At 42.9% G+C, this 22,000-nt stretch overlaps 1 protein-coding gene across 5 annotated transcripts in view; it reads left to right on the forward strand.

The window, feature by feature from the left end:
- The first annotated feature begins 71 nt into the window (after positions 1 to 71).
- The window catches only part of pleca (plectin a), a 154,195-nt gene continuing 132,266 nt past the window's right edge, over positions 72 to 22,000 (forward strand). For 4 of the 5 annotated variants that reach the window (XM_038270716.1, XM_038270719.1, XM_038270717.1 and 1 more), the window contains exons 1-3: positions 72 to 222; positions 604 to 641; positions 12,003 to 12,173. In XM_038270716.1, the coding sequence (XP_038126644.1) occupies positions 87 to 222; positions 604 to 641; positions 12,003 to 12,173 (345 nt within the window). In that variant the 5' untranslated portion in view covers positions 72 to 86. Of the gene's footprint in view, positions 223 to 603; positions 642 to 12,002; positions 12,174 to 15,891; positions 16,123 to 22,000 lie in introns of those variants that run through there. The other variant, XM_038270721.1, reaches the window with a different exon arrangement.

The raw sequence follows: 22,000 nt of genomic DNA on the forward strand, positions 1-22,000 counted from the left end.
GGGCCGAGGTCTGAGCCAGGCCTCTGCAGGAGCAGCTGGAAGCCATCAGTTCCTTTAGAGCTTGAAGCAGACCCAGGCTCTGCAGCATGGAGCTCCTCGGCGAGGCCCGGCTCCTCTGGGTGCTGCTCCTGGTGCTGGCCACCTTCCTTATCTGGCTCTTCTTCTTCTGCTGCTACAGCTGGAACCAGAGTTCATCTCCCTCCCTGGAGACGTACCTAGCAGGTAGGTGGGCCCGGAAGCTCCTCCCATCAGGAGCCTCAGGCTGATTCACTGACTCAACTCTGTGGAAGAAAATCATCACTTTCCTTTCCAGCATGGTGGGGCCACATTTTTCCAGAACCTACAGGCTCATTTAGGCTCCACTTTGTGGTTCTGATGGCTGGTACCAGAGGGAGGGGGGACAGAGGCTCTTTCTGCTCTGAACCACAGGAAAATGTTATTTATAGAGAACTGGGAACGCCGGGCTGCAGTTTCCCGTTTTATCCCAGATCTGTCTGTAATGAATGAATCATTTTACTGGACGGTTCTACTGGTTCATCCCAGGTGTCCAGTAAAACCCAAAGGTTCTGTCAATGTTCTGAAAATGTTCTCTTTTCCTCACAGTGATGCTGAAGAAGTCCAAACCCAAAGCTGCGGCTCAGGTGAGAGGAATCCTGCACCAGTGGCTTCATTTAAACTCTCATCTCACGTTCTTTAAAAAACAGTTCTGCTCGGCCCGGTTCTGTTCGGCCTGGTTCTGTTCGGCCTGGTTCTGATTGGCCCGGGTTTTGTTCGGCCCGGTTCTGTTCGGCCTGGTTCTGATTGGCCCGGGTTTTGTTCGGCCCGGTTCTGTTCGGCCTGGTTCTGTTTGGCTCGGTTCTGTCAGCTCTTTCAGCTGACGCTGTAGTACCAGCTCTGAACTGCAGGGGGCCTCGGTCCTTCATGCTTTCAGAGTTCACATCACATCATCCTTAAAATGTTGTTTCTCACTTTGGGTTCAGTTAGAAGAACCACGTGGTTCTGGTTCAGTTCGTCATGAATAGAACCAAATAGAAACTTCTTGAACATGAGCAACAAAAACAGGGAGAGAAAGGAGGAAGCAAGTGAGGTGGACCTTCCTGACCCGTTTACCTGATGAATCTAGAACCTTCCTTAAACGTGTCTGAAGGGTTCCTGCAGCTCTCGTTCTTCTCCTCCTCTGACCTTCACACCTTCCTGTTTTTTAAAGTTCTACTTTGCTTCTTCAGGCATGTTTTCGGATCGTGGTCTACATTATTATTATCCGTTCAGCCAGTTTGTTTTCCATCAGGAACCAGAAATAAAACTGAAACATATACCAGAAAAACAAGTTATTCGGTTAACAAACCATTTATCCGATTTGTATTGTTCACACAAAATGAAAATGGAAAAAAACAGGAAACAAAACCGCATTAAATCAGGTGAGGACCTGAACTGGACCTGAAATGGTTCTTAAACAGGACCTGAACTGGACCTGAAATGGTCCTTAAAAGGGACCTGAACTGGTCCTTAAACAGACCTGAACTGGACCTGAAATGGTCCTTAAAAGGGACCTGAACTGGTCCTTAAACAGACCTGAACTGGACCTGAAATGGTCCTTAAAAGGGACCTGAACTGGTCCTTAAACAGACCTGAACTGGACCTGAAATGGTCCTTAAAAGGGACCTGAACTGGACCTGAAATGGTTCTTAAACAGGACCTGAACTGGACCTGAACTGGTCCTTAAACAGACCTGAACTGGACCTGAAATGGTCCTTAAACGGGACCTGAACTGGACCTGAATTGGTTCTTAAACAGGACCTGAACTGGACCTGACATGGTCCTTAAAAGGGACCTGAACTGGTCCTTAAACAGACCTGAACTGGACCTGAAATGGTCCTTAAAAGGGACCTGAACTGGTCCTTAAACAGACCTGAACTGGACCTGAAATGGTTCTTAAACAGACCTGAACTGGACCTGAAATGGTCCTTAAACGGGACCTGAACTGGACCTGAAATGGTTCTTAAACAGGACCTGAACTGGACCTGAACTGGTCCTTAAACAGACCTGAACTGGTCCTTGAACAGACCTGAACTGGACCTGAAATGGTCCTTAAACGGGATCTGAACTGGACCTGAAATGGTCCTTAAACTGGACCTGAACTGGTCCTTATAACGGACCTGAACTGGTCCTTAAAACGGACCTGAACTGGACCTGAACTGGTCCTTAAAAGGGACCTGAACTGGTCCTTAAACAGACCTGAACTGGACCTGAAATGGTTCTTAAACAGACCTGAACTGGACCTGAAATGGTTCTTAAACAGACCTGAACTGGACCTGAAATGGTCCTTAAAAGGGACCTGAACTGGTCCTTAAACAGACCTGAACTGGACCTGAAATGGTTCTTAAACAGACCTGAACTGGACCTGAAATGGTCCTTAAAAGGGACCTGAACTGGTCCTTAAACAGACCTGAACTGGACCTGAAATTATCCTTAAAAGGGACCTGAACTGGTCCTTAAACAGACCTGAACTGGACCTGAAATGATCCTTAAAAGGGACCTGAACTGGTCCTTAAACAGACCTGAACTGGACCTGAAATGGTTCTTAAACAGACCTGAACTGGACCTGAAATGGTCCTTAAACGGGATCTGAACTGGACCTGAAATGGTCCTTAAACGGGACCTGAACAGGTCCTTATAACGGACCTGAACTGGTCCTTAAAACGGACCTGAACTGGTCCTTAAAAGGGACCTGAACTGGTCCTTAAACAGACCTGAACTGGACCTGAAATGGTCCTTAAAAGGGACCTGAACTGGTCCTTAAACAGACCTGAACTGGACCTGAAATGGTTCTTAAACAGACCTGAACTGGACCTGAAATGGTCCTTAAACGGGATCTGAACTGGACCTGAAATGGTACTTAAACTGGACCTGAAATGGTCCTTAAACGGGACCTGAACTGGTCCTTATAACGGACCTGAACTGGTCCTTAAAACGGACCTGAACTGGACCTGAACTGGTCCTTAAAAGGGACCTGAACTGGTCCTTAAAACTGACCTGAACTGTTCCTTAAAAGGGACCTGAACTGGTCCTTAAAACGGACCTGAACTGGTCCTTAAAACGGACCTGAACTGGTCCTTAAAACGGACCTGAACTGGTCCTTAAAACGGACCTGAACTGGACCTGAACTGCACCTTAAAACGGACCTGAACTGGACCTTAAAACGGACCTGAACTGGACCTGAACTGGTCCTTAAAACGGACCTGAACTGGACCTGCTCTTTTATTCTATTCAGTTTATTTCTATAGCTCCAATTCACATCCTGTCATCTCAGGTCACTTTCCAGTTCACCAGATCATCCAGTCAGATTGATTCAAAGTTTTCTATCTAAGGAAAACCAGCTGATTGCATCGACTCATTGACTCTTCAGCAATCCCTCACACTAAGCATGCTTGTAGCGACAGTGGAGAGGAAAAACTCCCTTTGAACAGGAAGAAACCTCCAGCAGAACCAGGCTCAGTGTGAGCGGCCATCTGCTGAGGCCCACTGGGGTTCAAGGAGACAGAAGCAGACATAGAAAAAGAAGCATAGATACATCAAACCATTAAATGTTCCAATGGAAAGGGTTCATGTTTGATGGAGACTCTGATTAAACGATGTTCATTCTGCGTCTGCAGAATCTAGCAGGGTTTTATTTCTCTCTAAAGATAATCCTAGATTGAGCTCCAGCTTTCCTCCCTGCAGCATGATGCTGCCACCACCGTGTTCCGCTGTGGTTTATCCAGTGTTTGTTTTCAAACAGGTCTTACCAGCTTTGTTCTCCGCTGGTCAGAGCTCCATCTTCCACCCATCTGCTGCTTCTCCTTCATGGTTTATAACAAACTGCAAACAGACGTTCTTCTGCCTCGTTTGTTTTCAATAATGGTTTTCAATCTCCAGCTTTAGCATAGAAATTCCCAAAAAATGAACCAAACAAACCACTGGACGTTTCTCTTCCATCCAGGAAGCTTTTTCATTTCACAGTGTCAGGAATAGAACTCCTGCCCTACAGGGTGCCGCTATGGCGTCGCAGGTTCGAGTCTCAGCCCTGCTGACCTTTGCTGATAGTCTCTCCCCTCTCCTCTGACCAACTCTTCTGTCTCCATACTTTCAAAAATAACAAAATAAAGGCCATTAGAGCCTAAAAAAGAAATCCTGCTCTACGCTGATCATGTGGTGCCAACAGGAAATGAAAAAAGACCAGATTTTCAAGAAGCTTTTCCTAATAAGAGAAGATCTGTAGGCACCATTTTATTCTATGGTCAGAACATCAAGAACTCTGAATGTGAGGAGGGGAACCTCCTCCTGGACTGAGATGTTGGCTGAGCTTCATCTTCTGACTCTCGTGGACCATTGGCTGCAGGCCTGAGTGGGCGGTCCTCCAGAACAGAAGGCAGAGATGGACAGAGAGCTTCATGAAGCCGGACTGGTCCTGCTGCTCTCTCTGAAGCACCGATGAGCCGGACTGGTTGGGTGAAATGTCGCTTTGTTCAGTCATCAGTTCCAGTCCAGTTGCTCCTGGAGCACAAAGCAGAAAAAGAGACGTGTGAGGAGGACGCACACATCCGCACACATCCGTTATCGGGTCGACGGCGTCCGTCTGGGAAATCAGTTCTTCACACTGAAAGAGTCACAGCTCAGCAAAGGGTCAAAGATCAGATCAACAATGTGTCCCTCAGATCTGAACTAATGGACCAACCCATCAGAAAGACGCCTCTGTGTGATGTGGTTCCATTAGAGGAACGTGAAATTAAAGACGGTCCAGTTTGCTTTAAACAAAGACACTCGGACCTTAAACGGCGCCAAACATTTGCTCCTTCATCCTTTCTCTGCGTCTCCTTTCTGAAGCAGAGAGGAAGAAGAAGGAGCAGATCTGCAGGACTTTAGCCCTGTGGGTCCAGCCTGAGCAGAACGGCCCGGTTGGTACCGTTCCAGTTCCAGTGAAAATGACCAACCAGGACAAATTACAGTAGCTGTCTGCTGAAATGCATGCTGGGAAATAGACCCTTCTCTTTTCCAGTCTCTCATCTGCAGAAAACTGAGATGTTCTGTTACATGTTGTTTAACCAAAAGGCTTTAGAACCACGTCACACAGGGACGCGAAGGTTTGGGGCTGTCATCCTGGACCAGTTGTGCTAATGGCGGTCCCAGACCTCCGATCTTCCTGTGACTCCTTCCAATGCGTTCTTTTTTTGACCAGTTTGAAGGACGGATTCAGAGGATACCTTGGTCTTCCATCATTTCCCATGATTCATTGCCAGTCAGGCGGTTTGGTCAAGCTCCGGCAGCGATGGAGAAAAGAAATAGTGAAAAATACACTTTCTACAACTCAAAATAAACTCTAATATCCCTTCAGTCAAGATTTCACTGAATAAAGAAAAACCCCAGAGACCTGATGATGTCCTAATATGTCCCCCAGCAGCAATATGTCCCCCATAGTCCAGAGCTCAGTAGTCAGCAGACAGGAAAACCTTTAAGCTCATTTGACTTTATGACCATTTAAAATACAGGCAGAAGTAATTTTTCAGAAAATATTTGTGTGAAAAATATTAGAGTAACTATATATATATATATATATATATATATATATATATACACTCACCGGCCACTTTATTAGGTACCCCATGCTAGTAACGGGTTAGACCCCCTTTTGCCTTCAGAACTGCCCTAATTCTTGGTGGCATAGATTCAACAAGGTGCTGGAAGCATTCCTCAGGGAGTTTGGTCCATATTGACATGATGGCGTCACACAGTTGCTGCAGATTTGTCGGCTGCACATCCATGATGCGAATCTCCCGTTCCACCACATCCCAAAGATGCTCTATTGGATTGAGATCTGGTGACTGTGGAGGCCATTTGAGTACAGTGAACTCATTGTCATGTTCAAGAAACCAGTCTGAGATGATTCCAGCTTTATGACATGGCGCATTATCCTGCTGAAAGTAGCCATCAGAAGTTGGGTACATTGTGGTCATAAAGGGATGGACATGGTCAGCAACAATACTCAGGTAGGCTGTGGCGTTGCAACGATGCTCAATTGGTACCAAGGGGCCCAAAGAGTGCCAAGAAAATATTCCCCACACCATGACACCACCACCACCAGCCTGAACCGTTGATACAAGGCAAGATGGATCCATGCTTTCATGTTGTAGACGCCAAATTCTGACCCTACCATCCGAATGTCGCAGCAGAAATCGAGACTCATCAGACCAGGCAACATTTTTCCAATCTTCTATTGTCCAATTTCCATGAGCTTGTGCAAATTGTAGCCTCAGTTTCCTGTTCTTAGCTGAAAGGAGTGGCACCCGGTGTGGTCTTCTGCTGCTGTAGCCCATCTGCCTCAAAGTTCCACGTACTGTGCGTTCAGAGATGCTCTTCTGCCCACCTTGGTTGTAACGGGTGGTTATTTGAGTCACTGTTGCCCTTCTATGAGCTCCAACCAGTCTGGCCATTCTCCTCTGACCTCTGGCATCAACAAGGCATTTCCGCCCACAGAACTGCCGCTCACTGGATGTTTTTTCTTTTTCGGACCATTCTCTGTAAACCCTAGAGATGGTTGTGCGTGAAAATCCCAGTAGATCAGCAGTTTCTGAAATACTCAGACCAGCCCTTCTGGCACCAACAATCATGCCACGTTCAAAGTCACTCTAATCACCTTTCTTCCCCATACTGATGCTCGGTTTGAACTGCAGATTGTCTTGACCATGTCTACAGGCCTAAATGCACTGAGTTGCCGCCATGTGATTGGCTGCTTAGAAATTAAGTGTTAACGAGCAGTTGGACAGGTGTACCTAATAAAGTGGCCGGTGAGTATATATATATATATATATATATATATATATATATATATATATATATATATATATTACTTGGACAACGGCTGCAACTTCTATAGTTCATTTCGCTGCAAACTAAGAATGTCAGGTTTTCAGAGGTCCGGCGTACAAAAAAAAAAAGGGGAAAAGGGAAGATGTAGATGATATTTACTCCTAAAATCTCTCAAACCAAAGACTTGAGAGATTTTAGGAGTGAAGATTAAATATAAACTGAGGATGAGTCGGGAACAGGCCCAGCTCCAAGAAGAATGCTGCTCATTCACAGCCAGGTAAGAAGCAACATGCTTATCAATGTGATTTTAAAGTATAGTATTCGCTAGTTAATGTTGGGGAGAAAACTCTTCTTTTACAGAAATACTTGAGCTTAGCGGCGAAAGGGCAGAAAGATGGCGGAGGTCCAGGTGCAGAGTGAAAGACAAGAGCGGAGCAGGAGAGGCAGCGGAGGCGGGGAGCTTGGTGGAGAGAGAGAAAGGAGGACAGATTAGCAGTTCTAGCAGCTCCGGGGGGGGGGGGGCGTGTGTTTGAGGAGGAGAGCAGGTGGGGGGAATTGCTGCCTGACCGGAGAGTCTGAGCATAGCGGCTCAGAGACGGATCACGCCGTTAATTTCAAAAAGGAAAAGGAAACGATAAAAGGAAGCCTTTCTCAGAGATGACACATTAAAGAAAATTTCCCACAGTATCTAACCCATAGGCGTAACTTCCTTAAGGACTGGTGTGGACATGTCCCCACCTATCTTGACCGGTAGGGGGACAGTCCCCACCAATATTTTGTACACGTATTTTGCTTTCGGTGCTGTGTATATCTGATTAAAACCCCATTCATGCCGCTCCTCAGAAAGAAAATAAAAAAAGTTCTCCCCGCTGCTCACCGTCCACAAACCCCGACAAAAAACTCAGAAAAAAGAATCTGTTGCCTCTCGCTTTCTCCCCATCACCCCCCTCCGCCCTCTCCCCATAACACCTGTCGCTTCCCTCCAACAATGCTAACCCATTCAGGGACAGGAGTGGACTCAATCAGACTTGCAGGTGAGAGGGACTTGTGGAAATATTAAGACCTAATTTTAGTCAGGAGAGACTTAAAGTAGTAAAAGAATAGAGAATATTGTAAAAATAAGTTAATACCGTATTTAAAATATAACTGAGCCGTTTGAAAAAAAACTCAAACCACTCTTTTCCGGCCCTGTTATGTCAGCTACACTAGAGTCCTGCAACGGGTCGGGTACCCGCGAAAAATTCATAAATAAAAACAAACGGGTCGGGCGGATATTTGTTTAGTGCGGGCGGGTAGGTGGTGATTTTTTTTTATGCGTGTGTGTTGTTATGGACATCAGAAATGTTATATTAATCAGGCACTGGGTGCAGCGCAGCGTCCAATAGCCTATGATGGGTTAACGGGTCGGGTTGCGGGTTCAATATCGTCGGGTCGGGTTCGGATTTGAATTGAAGATATCCGCGGGTCGGGTTCGGTCGTCATCCTAACGGGTTCGGGCGGGTGCGGGTTGGTAAAACTCGACCCATGCAGGTCTCTAAGCTACACTACATTCAGTATCGTTGCCATAGAAACAGACAACAGCGCCAATATATCAGAATTATACTAAAACACACGCAAATAATTTCCCACATAAAATCAGGACTTTCAGTCCATTACAGTTTTCCGTTTTTAGAGGGTTGTTTATGTTGCGTTTATTAAAGGCACACTATGCAACATTTTTCAGTTAATTAATGTGTTCCATAACGTTTTGGATGATTAAATGAGTCATTTCAGGTCGAACAAAGGTATTCTCGGCCGCCCTGGTGGTCTGTGGGGGAAATACTGCACTTGCAATTGCAGGAGCACCGACCCGCACCCACAGGCTCAGAAGTCTTGTGAGAGTCAGTCTTGCTTTACGGCCGAGAACTGCTACACTCCGCCAGTTAAAAGCATTCTTGTTGCTAGCACAGTGGCGATCCTTGTGCAGTTATGCTACGTTCACGCAGCAAAAGCAGCAAAATCGTGTCTGCTGCTTCATTTTTGCTGCTTGTACCAGTTAGTTCTGACGCGCAGCTGAAGCCAGCTTTGCTGCTCTGGCTGCGCGGTGCAAAAGTGTGTCTGACGCGCGTTGGGCGGAGCTTCACTATCCTTTCTCTGCCTTGCAGCTATATTTGCTGTGATCATTTGGAATAAAGTAGCTTTAATGTGTTTAAATGAGAAAATACACCTGAAAACGTAATCAGTGCCGTCAGTTCATCCAGATTATTATCCTGCCTTCAATATTTTTTCTGTCGGAGCCGCTCAGACCCCCACATACCAGCGGTGCGCCGACAGAAGGAACCCCTTCATCAGCAGCCTCTGGCCAGGTCACGTCCTTGCGGTTCACCGCGGCAGCTGGTAGGTGTTTTTCATCTAAATAATCCAAACTGCATATTCTGCCGGCAGATTTCTGCATTTTAAGTTAATTTAGGCATCAATAAACTGTTTAAGAGGAGTGATCATAGCCTCTGATCATCAGCGCTGTGTCTCTCTCCCTGCTTCAGCTGCTCAGACGCGCTGGGCCTGCTGCTCCTTTGCTGCGCCTTGACGCGCGTCAACCATTGACTTTGCATGTAAACTTACTGCTTCTGTCGCGCCAGCTGCGGTGTGAACGCAGCATTAGTCATTCGTTGCGTTCGCCTGTCTGCTAAGCTCAAAACAACCGCGCCTGGCTTGACGGAGAAACCAGGAGAACAGCTGTGCATATTTACGACAGTGCACTTTTACTTTCGCCCTCTGGGGGGAGCCTCGCTGGAAAATCAACACCGGTTGCATAGTGTACCTTTAAGTGATGGCTGTGGTATATTAGCTTTCACTGCTATAAGCTTTCGCAGCAGTGATTGATTAATTTAAACACCTGCTCTACTGATGGTCTATCGGAGTTGGTGTTTAGGTTGAACATAAAGAACACCTTTTATTTCAAGCTTCTTGTAGCTACTGTTTTAATCCCGGCTTCACTTAAAACTTTTTCCTGACTTTGATAGTGTTGCCATTCAGTAGCAAGCACTGCGCCCCTTTTTCTTTTATATGTACATTTAAGATTTAGCGTGTTAAGTTGACAACTCATGAGCAAGCTGCTTTTTGCAATCTAGCAGGAAGGTAAGGATAGGATCTTGCAGGTGTGACGTCACTCTGCAGGGGGTCCAAAGATAAAAGATTTAAACAATTTTGGCATTGGAATTTCAGATTTAAGGGAGTTAGAAAGTTCACTTAGTAAAAGTGCAAATAATAAATGTGATTAGCGATTACTTTTAAGCTGGTTGAACATACTGCGACAGACTGGTGACCTGTCCAGGGTGATCCCACCTCTCACCCAGAACGTGGCTAGAGATATGCACCAGCACCTCCTGATCCCACTGAGGGATAAGGTTAAAGAAAATGGATGGTTGAACATAGTCCGCTCTCCCAGATTCTATCAAATCAGTAGTGATACCCTCAGGGGCGGATTTAGGAAATTTGGGGCCCTAGGCAAAGACAGGCAGGGGGCCCCCTGAGAAGAAAACCCATAAAACAGACCCATTCTACATATAGAGAAATGTTAATAGAATAGACATCCATTATCTGTTCTAGGTTTTGTCCCTCTCTTCTTGTCCCTTTTTCCTCTCCATTTATCAGAGTTCTGATGGCATTTTAGCCAAAGGATTTTTATCAAAAATATAATTAATGTGCACAAATAAGGATTAGTTGTATTAACCATACATGGAAACAGAGTTTTATGGGGCCCCCAGAACTTGGGGCCCTGGGCAACTGCCTAGTATTGCCTAATGGTAAATCCCCCCCTGGATACCCTGCTGGTGGATGTTCTTGACAGAAAGACGGAGTTGCTTAATCATATTCTGCTTAAGGTCCCATAAGATCTTGTCCGAGTCCTGGTTTAAAAGTAAATACATTTTAAAAAGTGACCCAAAATTGACTGTCAATAAATGTTCTACAAAATTGATATATTTATTTGATTTTTTTTATTTGTACTGTCTGTTTAGATTTATGTGATATTTTTTGCACAAAATATATAAGTGAATATTGTAACAGTTATGTTTTCAACTGTAAGCATTAAATTGATAAATGTTATTCACATTTTTTTTGGCTTTATCCTTTCCAACAAAAAAAAAGGCGTCGCGCAGGTAGCTCCCTTTCCTTATGAGCCGTCCCCACCAACTTTCAACACAAAGTTACACCCTTGATCTAACCTTTTCTACCTCTACGGAAGAGGGTTAGGGTCACTGAAAAAAATAAAATAAATTTAACTGATCTTTGAATTTTATTTTAGTTTAATAATTCTGACTTTCATCTCAGAATTCTGACTTTTTAATCTCAGAATTCTGGCTTTAATCTGAGAATTGTGGATCTTAATGTAGATGGTCTCCATGAAGGCAGAGATGTGCATCACTCAGCTTCAGTTCTTTGGGAGGAACAGGAACACATTGGTGGAAAATGATGGAATTAGGCGACTTTTTCCATCCCTGAGGGTCCCTGCTGATGCTGTTTGATTAATGGAAGAGAAGAAGGTCATTAAAACAAGAGAGCTAGTCTCTAAAACAGACATGGCTACGGCTGGATGCTAACGTGTTTGTTAGCTTTCAGAATACAGTCAGAATTCTGAGATTAAAGTCAGAATTCTGCCCTTTTCTGACTTTTTTCCCTTAATAAACTGAATATTTAAAAATCAGTTAACTTTTTGTATTTTTCAGTGGCCCTAATCCTCTTCCATATACCTCCCACAATGGAGCGGGTCAAAAAAGTTCAAAAAAGGCTGTATTTTGCCAGCCATGCTTGCTGTTCTCTTATGAAGTAGAGAAAATATCAACTAGGGCACTAAATCCAATAAACGGGATGAAAATATCCAACATAAAATACAGAAAGCTTTATGAAAGTTTTCCAAACTGCACAGAAAACCTAGTTATTGGAAATGGAAGAACCTGCTTGGTATTTTGCTCTCTGAGGTGAGCAGGCTGTCAGTGAACAGATTGTTGATCCAGGCCCTAACAAAGCTGTCAGCCGGCCTGCTTGGTTCTGGTTCCACAGGGAACAGAAAAAACTGTAGGTCCACCATCAATGCGTTCCCCAGAAACCAAACACTTTCACTTAAATGTTAGGAATGAAATCCAGTTGTGAGAAAACGCTGACAGAGTGTTTGGTTTCAGAGGAGGAAAAAGCAGAAGGAGAAGCCGGCCGCTGGCGCTGGACCAGAGGAAGAGGTTCTGACCGAGCCTGCAGCCGCCGACCGAGAGGATCTGGGTTCAGCAGCAGCGAGGAAGAGGAGGAGGAAGAAGAGGCAGCCTCCTAAAGCCCAGGCTTCAGTGGAAACCCAGAAGGTGAGGCGCTGTTCTCTCTGATGGTGGTCTGATCCAACAGAACCATCAGTGGACTTCTACCAGTTTTCCTCAGGGTGGCTCTCCTCTGCAGCGCGTCTCTGATGAAACAGAAGCCATCCTCTGGTTCTGGCTACCCTGGAACAATGGCGGCCATATCTGCTGTGATCAGCGGGTAGAAAGTAGTTAGAATCTATGTTGAAGTGAGAAAGTCCTCCTGAAAACATGGTCTGTGCAGTCAGTTCATCCAGATCACCGTAGAGTTCATTTAGGCGTTAATAAACTGTTTCAGAGGAGTGATCATAGCGCTCTGCATCAGCAGTGCTGCGTCGGACTCCCTGCCAGCTCCCAGATCAGCTTCTCTGATTGGTTGATCAGTTTTTCCAACTCCAGGATCTGCTGCTTGTGAAGCGCCTCAGATGCTCAGAAGCTCGTGAGGAGCGGCTTCAGCTGCTCCAAATGCGCTGCAGGACGTTTTTCTGCGCCTTGATGCGCGTCAACCGTTGAGTTTGCATGGAAACTAGCTGCTTCTGCTGCTTTAGGTGTGAACGTAACATTATATCAGGCTGAAATGGAGGAAAGTTTCTAGCTTCTTCTCTCATCTCTATGGATTCCACCTGTGAACAGAAGAGAATCTGAAAACAAGCTTTTTAATAAACTATTTAAACTAGTTTTATTCCTTGTGTCATTTTCTCTTCTAAGAAGCAAATGCAGATTTTAGTTGGAAGTTAATCTGCTAAATATATACGGAGGAAAAGTTCAATAACCAAACAGGAGCAGCTACAAAGAGATCCATATCTATTAGACTGCCTCTATAGACCTAGGACAGGTAGATTAGTCCACCCATCACTCCCAGTTCAGCTCCCAGTGCTTGTTCTGCTGGAGTCGGAGCATCTGGATGAAACCAGCTGGAAACCATGGAGTCTTCATCGGCAGGAGATGAAGAGCAGGAAAGGTCCGAGTCAACCAGTCGGCTCTGCTTCTGCTGGTTCTCATGTTCTCTGGATCTGCTGCTGTGTTCAAAGATACAACTATGGAGTCAATTTTATACCAATATTGTTTTTGTAAAAGGAAATAAGTAAAAAAAAAAGGGCAATTCAGAAACATTTAATAATAGAAAAGGTTTTGGAAGAAAATTTGCTGCTTTTTCCAGATCTTATTTTGATATTTATTTATTGTTCATATTTATTTTATTTTTTATTATTTTACAGATTCAAAATTTTTTGGGGTTTCTTTTTTTTCAAAAACAGTTTTACATGAAAGTATTATGGAGGATTTAAAATGTGGTGTTCTCATAGCTCAAACAAGCTAACTGCGTTCATCTTTGCTGTCAAGTAGCAGCAGCCTACGGCGACAGTGGGCCGCTGTGACAGCAAATCCCATAATGCCTTGCGGGGAGAGCTCTCTGTGCAAAGCATTCTGGGATATATCTGCCTCTTCTGAGGTCTTTCCTTATACACTTCGTAGACACTTTTTCTTTTATGACCGTCGGCCATTTTTAAAGAACCGCGGTGAGAAAGGTGAGCTTAATGACCGTCTGAAACCATAGCTCACCACAGATATACGCCTGAAAGTGCGCAGAAAAAGGTAGCTAACGGGACGAACATGCAGGACAGCCTTATGTAAACATATTACCAGAATGATTGACAGTTAGGAGGACCATTGATTGAGATGAACCACCCGGAAATCAAATATCCTCCTATATACCTTTAAGGTTTCCAGATCACACTGTGTTCACTAGTGCGCCGGGCTTTTCTCTGGAGTCAGGAGCGTTTGGATTATTGGGCTGGAAGTGGAGAGAAAGTGATCAATGCAATTTAAAAATGAAAAAAATCATTAAACGCAATTAAACCCAACGAAATAAAAAAAACTGAAAATATAAAATCTGAAAAACTCTGATAAATAAAAAGACATTTGTTCTATAAAAAAATAAATAAAACAAAATCTAACAAAAACCATTTTCTGTCAAATGTCTTTTTGTTCAAATGTTTATTTCAAAGTAATTTCAAGCTAGTATTTATTATTTCATTTCCATTTACAAATCTTGTTCTTTGCAACAATAATGGAACAAAAATGACTCCATAAGATCTTCCAGATTTCTCCACCTTCTCGGTGATTCCTTTTAGCTCCATAGACCCTCTCAGATGATTGAACCCAGCCCCCCCCCCAGCAGACAGATAGACCATCTAACAGCTCAGCAGGAGCTCCTTAGAGGCAGAGAGGGAACCAGGACCCTCTGATCTTCAGGAACTTCTGGTCTTCAGGACCTTCTGATCTTCAGGACCTTCTGGTCTTCAGGTCCTTCTGGTCTTCAGGACCTTCTGGTCTTCAGGTCCTTCTGGTCTTCAGGACCTTCTGGTCTTCAGGACCTTCTGGTGTTCAGGAACTTCTGGTCTTCAGGACCTTCTGGTCTTCAGGTCCTTCTGGTCTTCAGGACCTTCTGGTCTTCAGTACCTTCTGGTCTTCAGGACCTTCTGGTCTTCAGGACCTTCTGATCTTCAGGACCTTCTGGTCTTCAGGTCCTTCTGGTCTTCAGGACCTTCTGGTCTTCAGGAACTTCTGGTCTTCAGGAACTTCTGGTCTTCAGGACCTTCTGGTCTTCAGGAACTTCTGGTCTTCAGGACCTTCTGGTCTTCAGGACCTTCTGGTCTTCAGGTCCTTCTGGTCTTCAGGACCTTCTGATCTTCAGGAACTTCTGGTCTTCAGGAACTTCTGGTCTTCAGGACCTTCTGATCTTCAGGACCTTCTGGTCTTCAGGACCTTCTGGTCTTCAGGACCTTCTGATCTTCAGGACCTTCTGGTCTTCAGGACCTTCTGATCTTCCGGACCTTCTGGTCTTCAGGTCCTTCTGGTCTTCAGGAACTTCTGGTCTTCAGGACCTTCTGGTCTTCAGGAACTTCTGGTCTTCAGGACCTTCTGGTCTTCAGGACCTTCTGGTCTTCAGGACCTTCTGATCTTCAGGACCTTCTGGTCTTCAGGACCTTCTGATCTTCCGGACCTTCTGGTCTTCAGGTCCTTCTGGTCTTCAGGAACTTCTGGTCTTCAGGACCTTCTGGTCTTCAGGAACTTCTGGTCTTCAGGACCTTCTGGTCTTCAGGACCTTCTGGTCTTCAGGTCCTTCTGGTCTTCAGGACCTTCTGATCTTCAGGAACTTCTGGTCTTCAGGAACTTCTGGTCTTCAGGACCTTCTGATCTTCAGGAACTTCTGATCTTCAGGACCTTCTGGTCTTCAGGACCTTCTGGTCTTCAGGACCTTCTGATCTTCAGGACCTTCTGGTCTTCAGGACCTTCTGATCTTCCGGACCTTCTGGTCTTCAGGTCCTTCTGGTCTTCAGGACCTTCTGATCTTTAGGTTCTTCTGGTCTTCAGGTTCTTCTGGTCTTCAGAGGTTTTCTTCTGACCTTTGCTCCTCCAGGTTAATCTGAGAGTTTATTTGCTTCACATTTTTATTTTGTTTTTTAATAAAATCTTTAGGAGCTTCTGGGTGGGATCTTTGGTGGATCTTCTCACCTCAGAGCTCCATGATCCTCCTAAAGGGTTCTGCTGGGTCGAACCGGGCCGATAATCTAGACAATCTAAACTGGACCGGATCCGGACCGGTTCCGGTAGCTCGCCTAAATGGACCCTCGCTCTTTAAACTGCCAAGTGTCAATGCGCGCCCCCGTCATCGTGAGATGGGTTTCCACATGCACGCGCAGCTGACTGGTCCCGGAGCGCAGCGGCGGCAGCAGCAGCGATGCGGGCTGCAGCAGCGGAGGCGTCCGGCCCGCAGAGCGGTTCGGTTCGGGTCGCGGCTCCGGAGCATCCCGGCAGGAAGCCGCAGGACGCGGAGGAGGATGCTGGGAGCTCCAGTTCGGACGGACTGAGGTGGAGCGAAGGTTCGGCTGCAGAGCGCCCTCTGCGGAGGTTCACCTGGAGCCAGCAGCCCGGCAGAACCTCCGGGGCCTTCAGCGTGAGTAACGATGCTGGACCGGTTCCGAGCAGATGGACCGAACCGCTGCTGCGCCTCACTGCGGCTCAGGTGTGGCTGCTGCAGAGGAGCCTCTGCCGCTGGTTCTGACCCACTTCCTCTCATCAGCTCCGGTTCTGCTGTCTGACCCAAAAGGCTCTGAGCTGCTTCTCTGGTTCAGGTCCAGTTGGTTCTAGTCGTGTTACCGAGTCTGCAGAACTTTTTCTATAACTGTAAATGATGATTGGATCCAAACCCGGTTAGCTGAGGTAGAACCTCAGAACCTTTTTCTCTTCATTCAGAGTTCCAGAACCGGAACCAGACATCGGAGGAAATATCCAAATCATCCACTGAGATGAGAGAATGATCCAGAACCAGAACATCAGAACATGTCAGGAGTCTCAGGTTCTGTGAGGAAGCCGGGTCGTTTGGACCGGACCGAGTTCTATGAAATTCTCCCCCCTCTGGTTAGAAGCAGGATCCTAGCTGATGGTTCTGATCCGGTAGAGCTCCAGGCCACCTTCAGAGGAGCAAACCAAGTCCAAACGGCCTCCTGCTGGTTCCTCAGTGTTGGTTCCAAACGGGCCGAACCATTTGGACGGGTCGGTGACCCCATGATGTACTGAGTAAACATCTTCACTTTCACCAGAGAACCAGCTCAGAACCGACCCGGTTCAAGAGCTGCAGCAGAGCCAAAGAATCCAGAACCAGAGGGCGGTCGGTGCCGGTCATCCCTGCAGAGAGCATCCTGTCTGCTGGTTGATGACTCAGCAGAAGAGAAGCTGCATCAGCAGCAGAACCGGAGCGGCTCGGTCCCCCAGGATCTGGACCGCAGCTCGGTTCTGTTCTTAGATGCTGCTTAATAATCAGTGTGAACAGAAAGAATCAGTTTCTGCTGCGTTTCCTGATCCTGATCCTCTGACCTTCAGACCGTCTGAAGGTTCCTGTTCTGTTAGAACCGAGATTTACTTCAACAGACCCAGAAAAACACAGAAGGTTCAGTAAATTAATAAAAGGGACAAAAATGTTAGGAAATAGAATTTAAAACATCAATTAAAATGATTAAAAGCTGCTTTATTAAAAAAGCGTTTTGTTCCTTTTAACCTGTTTCCTCTAAAGACAGGTCTTTGGTCCAACTTTAGTCTGACTGTAGAACCTCTTTGCTTTGTCTTTAATCAACCTTTTAGTCTGTCTTAAATCTGTAATACATCTTTAGTCAGTCTCTAGTCTGTCTTCATTATGTCTTTAGACTATCTTCAGTCTTTAGTGAATCTTTAGTCTGTCTTTAATCAGTCATTAGTCTTTCTTTAATCCGTCTTTAGTGAGTCTTTAATCCGTCTTTACTATGTTTTTAGACTGTCTTCCGTCTTTAGTGAGTCTTTAGTCTGTTTTTATTCAGTCTTTAGTGAGTCTTTAGTCTCTCTTTAATCCGTCTTTATTATGTCTTTAGACTGTCTTCCATCTTTAGTGAGTCTTTAGTCTCTCTTTAATCCATCTTTATTATGTCTTTAGTCAGTCTTTAGTCTGTCTTTAATCCGTCTTTATTATGTCTTTATACTGTCTTCAGTCTTTAGTCTGTCTTTAATCCGTCTTTATTATGTCTTTATACTGTCTTCAGTCTTTAGTCTGTCTTTAGTCTGTCTTTATTCAGTCTTTAGTCAGTCTTTAGTCTGTCTTTAATCCGTCTTTATTATGTCTTTATACTGTCTTCAGTCTTTAGTCTGTCTTTAATCCGTCTTTATTATGTCTTTATACTGTCTTCAGTCTTTAGTCTGTCTTTAATCCGTCTTTATTATGTCTTTATACTGTCTTCAGTCTTTAGTCTGTCTTTATTATGTCTTTATACTGTCTTTAGTCTGTCTTTAATCCGTCTTTATTATGGCTTTAGACTGTCTTCAGTCTTTAGTCTGTCTTTAATCAGTCTTTAGTCTGTCTTTAGTCTGTCTTTAATCAGTCTTTGTTATGTCTTTAGACTGTCTTTAATCAGTCTTTGTTATGTCTTTAGACTGTCTTCAGTTTTTAGTGAGTCTTTAGTCTGTCTTTAATCAGTCTTTGTTATGTCTTTAGACTGTCTTCAGTTTTTAGTGAGTCTTTAGTCTCTCTTTAATCAGTCTTTATTGTCTTTAGACTGTCTTCAGTCTTTAGTGAATCTTTAGTCTGTCTTTAATCCGTCTTTATTATGTCTTTATACTGTCTTCAGTCTTTAGTCTGTCTTTAGTCTGTCTTTAGTCTGTCTTTAATCCGTCTTTATTATGTCTTTAGTCAGTCTTTAGTCTGTCTTTAATCCGTCTTTATGTCTTTATACTGTCTTCAGTCTTTAGTCTGTCTTTAATCCATCTTTATTATGTCTTTAGACTGTCTTCAGTCTTTAGTCTGTCTTTAATCCGTCTTTATTATGTCTTTATACTGTCTTCAGTCTTTAGTCTGTCTTTAATCCGTCTTTATTATGTCTTTATACTGTCTTCAGTCTTTAGTCTGTCTTTAATCCGTCTTTATTATGTCTTTATACTGTCTTCAGTCTTTAGTCTGTCTTTAGTCTGTCTTTATTCAGTCTTTAGTCAGTCTTTAGTCTGTCTTTAATCCGTCTTTATTATGGCTTTAGACTGTCTTCAGTCTTTAGTCTGTCTTTAATCAGTCTTTAGTCTGTCTTTAGTCTGTCTTTAATCAGTCTTTGTTATGTCTTTAGACTGTCTTTAATCAGTCTTTGTTATGTCTTTAGACTGTCTTCGGTTTTTAGTGAGTCTTTAGTCTGTCTTTAATCAGTCTTTGTTATGTCTTTAGACTGTCTTCAGTTTTTAGTGAGTCTTTAGTCTCTCTTTAATCAGTCTTTATTGTCTTTAGACTGTCTTCAGTCTTTAGTGAATCTTTAGTCTGTCTTTAATCCGTCTTTATTATGTCTTTATACTGTCTTCAGTCTTTAGTCTGTCTTTAGTCTGTCTTTAGTCTGTCTTTAATCCGTCTTTATTATGTCTTTAGTCAGTCTTTAGTCTGTCTTTAATCCGTCTTTATGTCTTTATACTGTCTTCAGTCTTTAGTCTGTCTTTAATCCATCTTTATTATGTCTTTAGACTGTCTTCAGTCTTTAGTCTTACTTTAGTCTGTCTTTAATACATCTTTAGTCAGTCTTTAGTCTGTCTTTAGTCTGTCTTTAATCAGTCTTTAGTCTGTCATTAATCCGTCTTTATTATGTCTTTAGACTGTCTTCAGTCTTTAGTCTGTCTTTAGTCTGTCTTTAATCAGTCTTTAGTCTGTCATTAATCCGTCTTTATTATGTCTTTAGACTGTCTTCAGTCTTTAGTCTGTCTTTAGTCTGTCTTTAATCAGTCTTTAGTCTGTCTTTAATCCGTCTTTACTATGTTTTTAGACTGTCTTCCGTCTTTAGTGAGTTTTAGTCTGTCTTTAGTCAGTCTTTAGTCTGTCTTTAATCCATCTTTATTATGTCTTTAGACTGTCTTCAGTCTTTAGTCTTACTTTAGTCAGTCTTTAGTCTGTCTTTAATCCGTCTTTATGTCTTTATACTGTCTTCAGTCTTTAGTCTGTCTTTAATCCATCTTTATTATGTCTTTAGACTGTCTTCAGTCTTTAGTCTTACTTTAGTCTGTCTTTAATACATCTTTAGTCAGTCTTTAGTCTGTTTTTAGTCCGTCTTTAGTCTGTCTTTATTCAGTATTTACTCTGTCTTTAGTCTGTCTTTAATCCGTCTTTATTATGTCTTTATACTGTCTTCAGTCTTTAGTCTGTCTTTAGTCTGTCTTTAGTCTGTCTTTAATCCGTCTTTATTATGTCTTTAGTCAGTCTTTAGTCTGTCTTTAATCCGTCTTTATGTCTTTATACTGTCTTCAGTCTTTAGTCTGTCTTTAATCCATCTTTATTATGTCTTTAGACTGTCTTCAGTCTTTAGTCTTACTTTAGTCTGTCTTTAATACATCTTTAGTCAGTCTTTAGTCTGTTTTTAGTCCGTCTTTAGTCTGTCTTTATTCAGTATTTACTCTGTCTTTAGTCTGTCTTTAATCAGTCTTTAGTCTGTCTTTAATCCGTCTTTATTATGTCTTTAGCCTGTCTTCAGTCTTTAGTCTGTCTTTAGTCTGTCTTTAATCAGTCTTTATTATGTCTTTAGTCTGTCTTTAATCAGTCTTTAGTCTGTCATTAATCCGTCTTTATTATGTCTTTAGACTGTCTTCAGTCTTTAGTCTGTCTTTAGTCTGTCTTTAATCAGTCTTTAGTCTGTCATTAATCCGTCTTTATTATGTCTTTAGACTGTCTTCAGTCTTTAGTCTGTCTTTAGTCTGTCTTTAATCAGTCTTTAGTCTGTCTTTATTCCGTCTTTACTATGTTTTTAGACTGTCTTCCGTCTTTAGTGAGTTTTAGTCTGTCTTTAGTCTGTCTTTAGTCAGTCTTTAGTCTGTCTTTAATCCATCTTTATTATGTCTTTAGACTGTCTTCAGTCTTTAGTCTTACTTTAGTCAGTCTTTAGTCTGTCTTTAATCCGTCTTTATGTCTTTATACTGTCTTGAGTCTTTAGTCTGTCTTTAATCCATCTTTATTATGTCTTTAGACTGTCTTCAGTCTTTAGTCTTACTTTAGTCTGTCTTTAATACATCTTTAGTCAGTCTTTAGTCTGTTTTTAGTCCGTCTTTAGTCTGTCTTTATTCAGTATTTACTCTGTCTTTAGTCTGTCTTTAATCAGTCTTTAGTCTGTCTTTAATCCGTCTTTATTATGTCTTTAGCCTGTCTTCAGTCTTTAGTCTGTCTTTAGTCTGTCTTTAATCAGTCTTTATTATGTCTTTAGTCTGTCTTTAATCAGTCTTTAGTCTGTCATTAATCCGTCTTTATTATGTCTTTAGACTGTCTTCAGTCTTTAGTCTGTCTTTAGTCTGTCTTTAATCAGTCTTTAGTCTGTCATTAATCCGTCTTTATTATGTCTTTAGACTGTCTTCAGTCTTTAGTCTGTCTTTAATCCGTCTTTATTATGTCTTTATACTGTCTTCAGTCTTTAGTCTGTCTTTAATCCGTCTTTATTATGTCTTTATACTGTCTTCAGTCTTTAGTCTGTCTTTATTATGTCTTTATACTGTCTTTAGTCTGTCTTTAATCCGTCTTTATTATGGCTTTAGACTGTCTTCAGTCTTTAGTCTGTCTTTAATCAGTCTTTAGTCTGTCTTTAGTCTGTCTTTAATCAGTCTTTGTTATGTCTTTAGACTGTCTTTAATCAGTCTTTGTTATGTCTTTAGACTGTCTTCAGTTTTTAGTGAGTCTTTAGTCTGTCTTTAATCAGTCTTTGTTATGTCTTTAGACTGTCTTCAGTTTTTAGTGAGTCTTTAGTCTCTCTTTAATCAGTCTTTATTGTCTTTAGACTGTCTTCAGTCTTTAGTGAATCTTTAGTCTGTCTTTAATCCGTCTTTATTATGTCTTTATACTGTCTTCAGTCTTTAGTCTGTCTTTAGTCTGTCTTTAGTCTGTCTTTAATCCGTCTTTATTATGTCTTTAGTCAGTCTTTAGTCTGTCTTTAATCCGTCTTTATGTCTTTATACTGTCTTCAGTCTTTAGTCTGTCTTTAATCCATCTTTATTATGTCTTTAGACTGTCTTCAGTCTTTAGTCTGTCTTTAATCCGTCTTTATTATGTCTTTATACTGTCTTCAGTCTTTAGTCTGTCTTTAATCCGTCTTTATTATGTCTTTATACTGTCTTCAGTCTTTAGTCTGTCTTTAATCCGTCTTTATTATGTCTTTATACTGTCTTCAGTCTTTAGTCTGTCTTTAGTCTGTCTTTATTCAGTCTTTAGTCAGTCTTTAGTCTGTCTTTAATCCGTCTTTATTATGGCTTTAGACTGTCTTCAGTCTTTAGTCTGTCTTTAATCAGTCTTTAGTCTGTCTTTAGTC

This window comes from Cyprinodon tularosa, unplaced genomic scaffold (genome assembly GCF_016077235.1).
Source record: "Cyprinodon tularosa strain WSP-4 unplaced genomic scaffold, ASM1607723v1 ctg774, whole genome shotgun sequence".
NCBI lineage: Eukaryota > Metazoa > Chordata > Actinopteri > Cyprinodontiformes > Cyprinodontidae > Cyprinodon > Cyprinodon tularosa.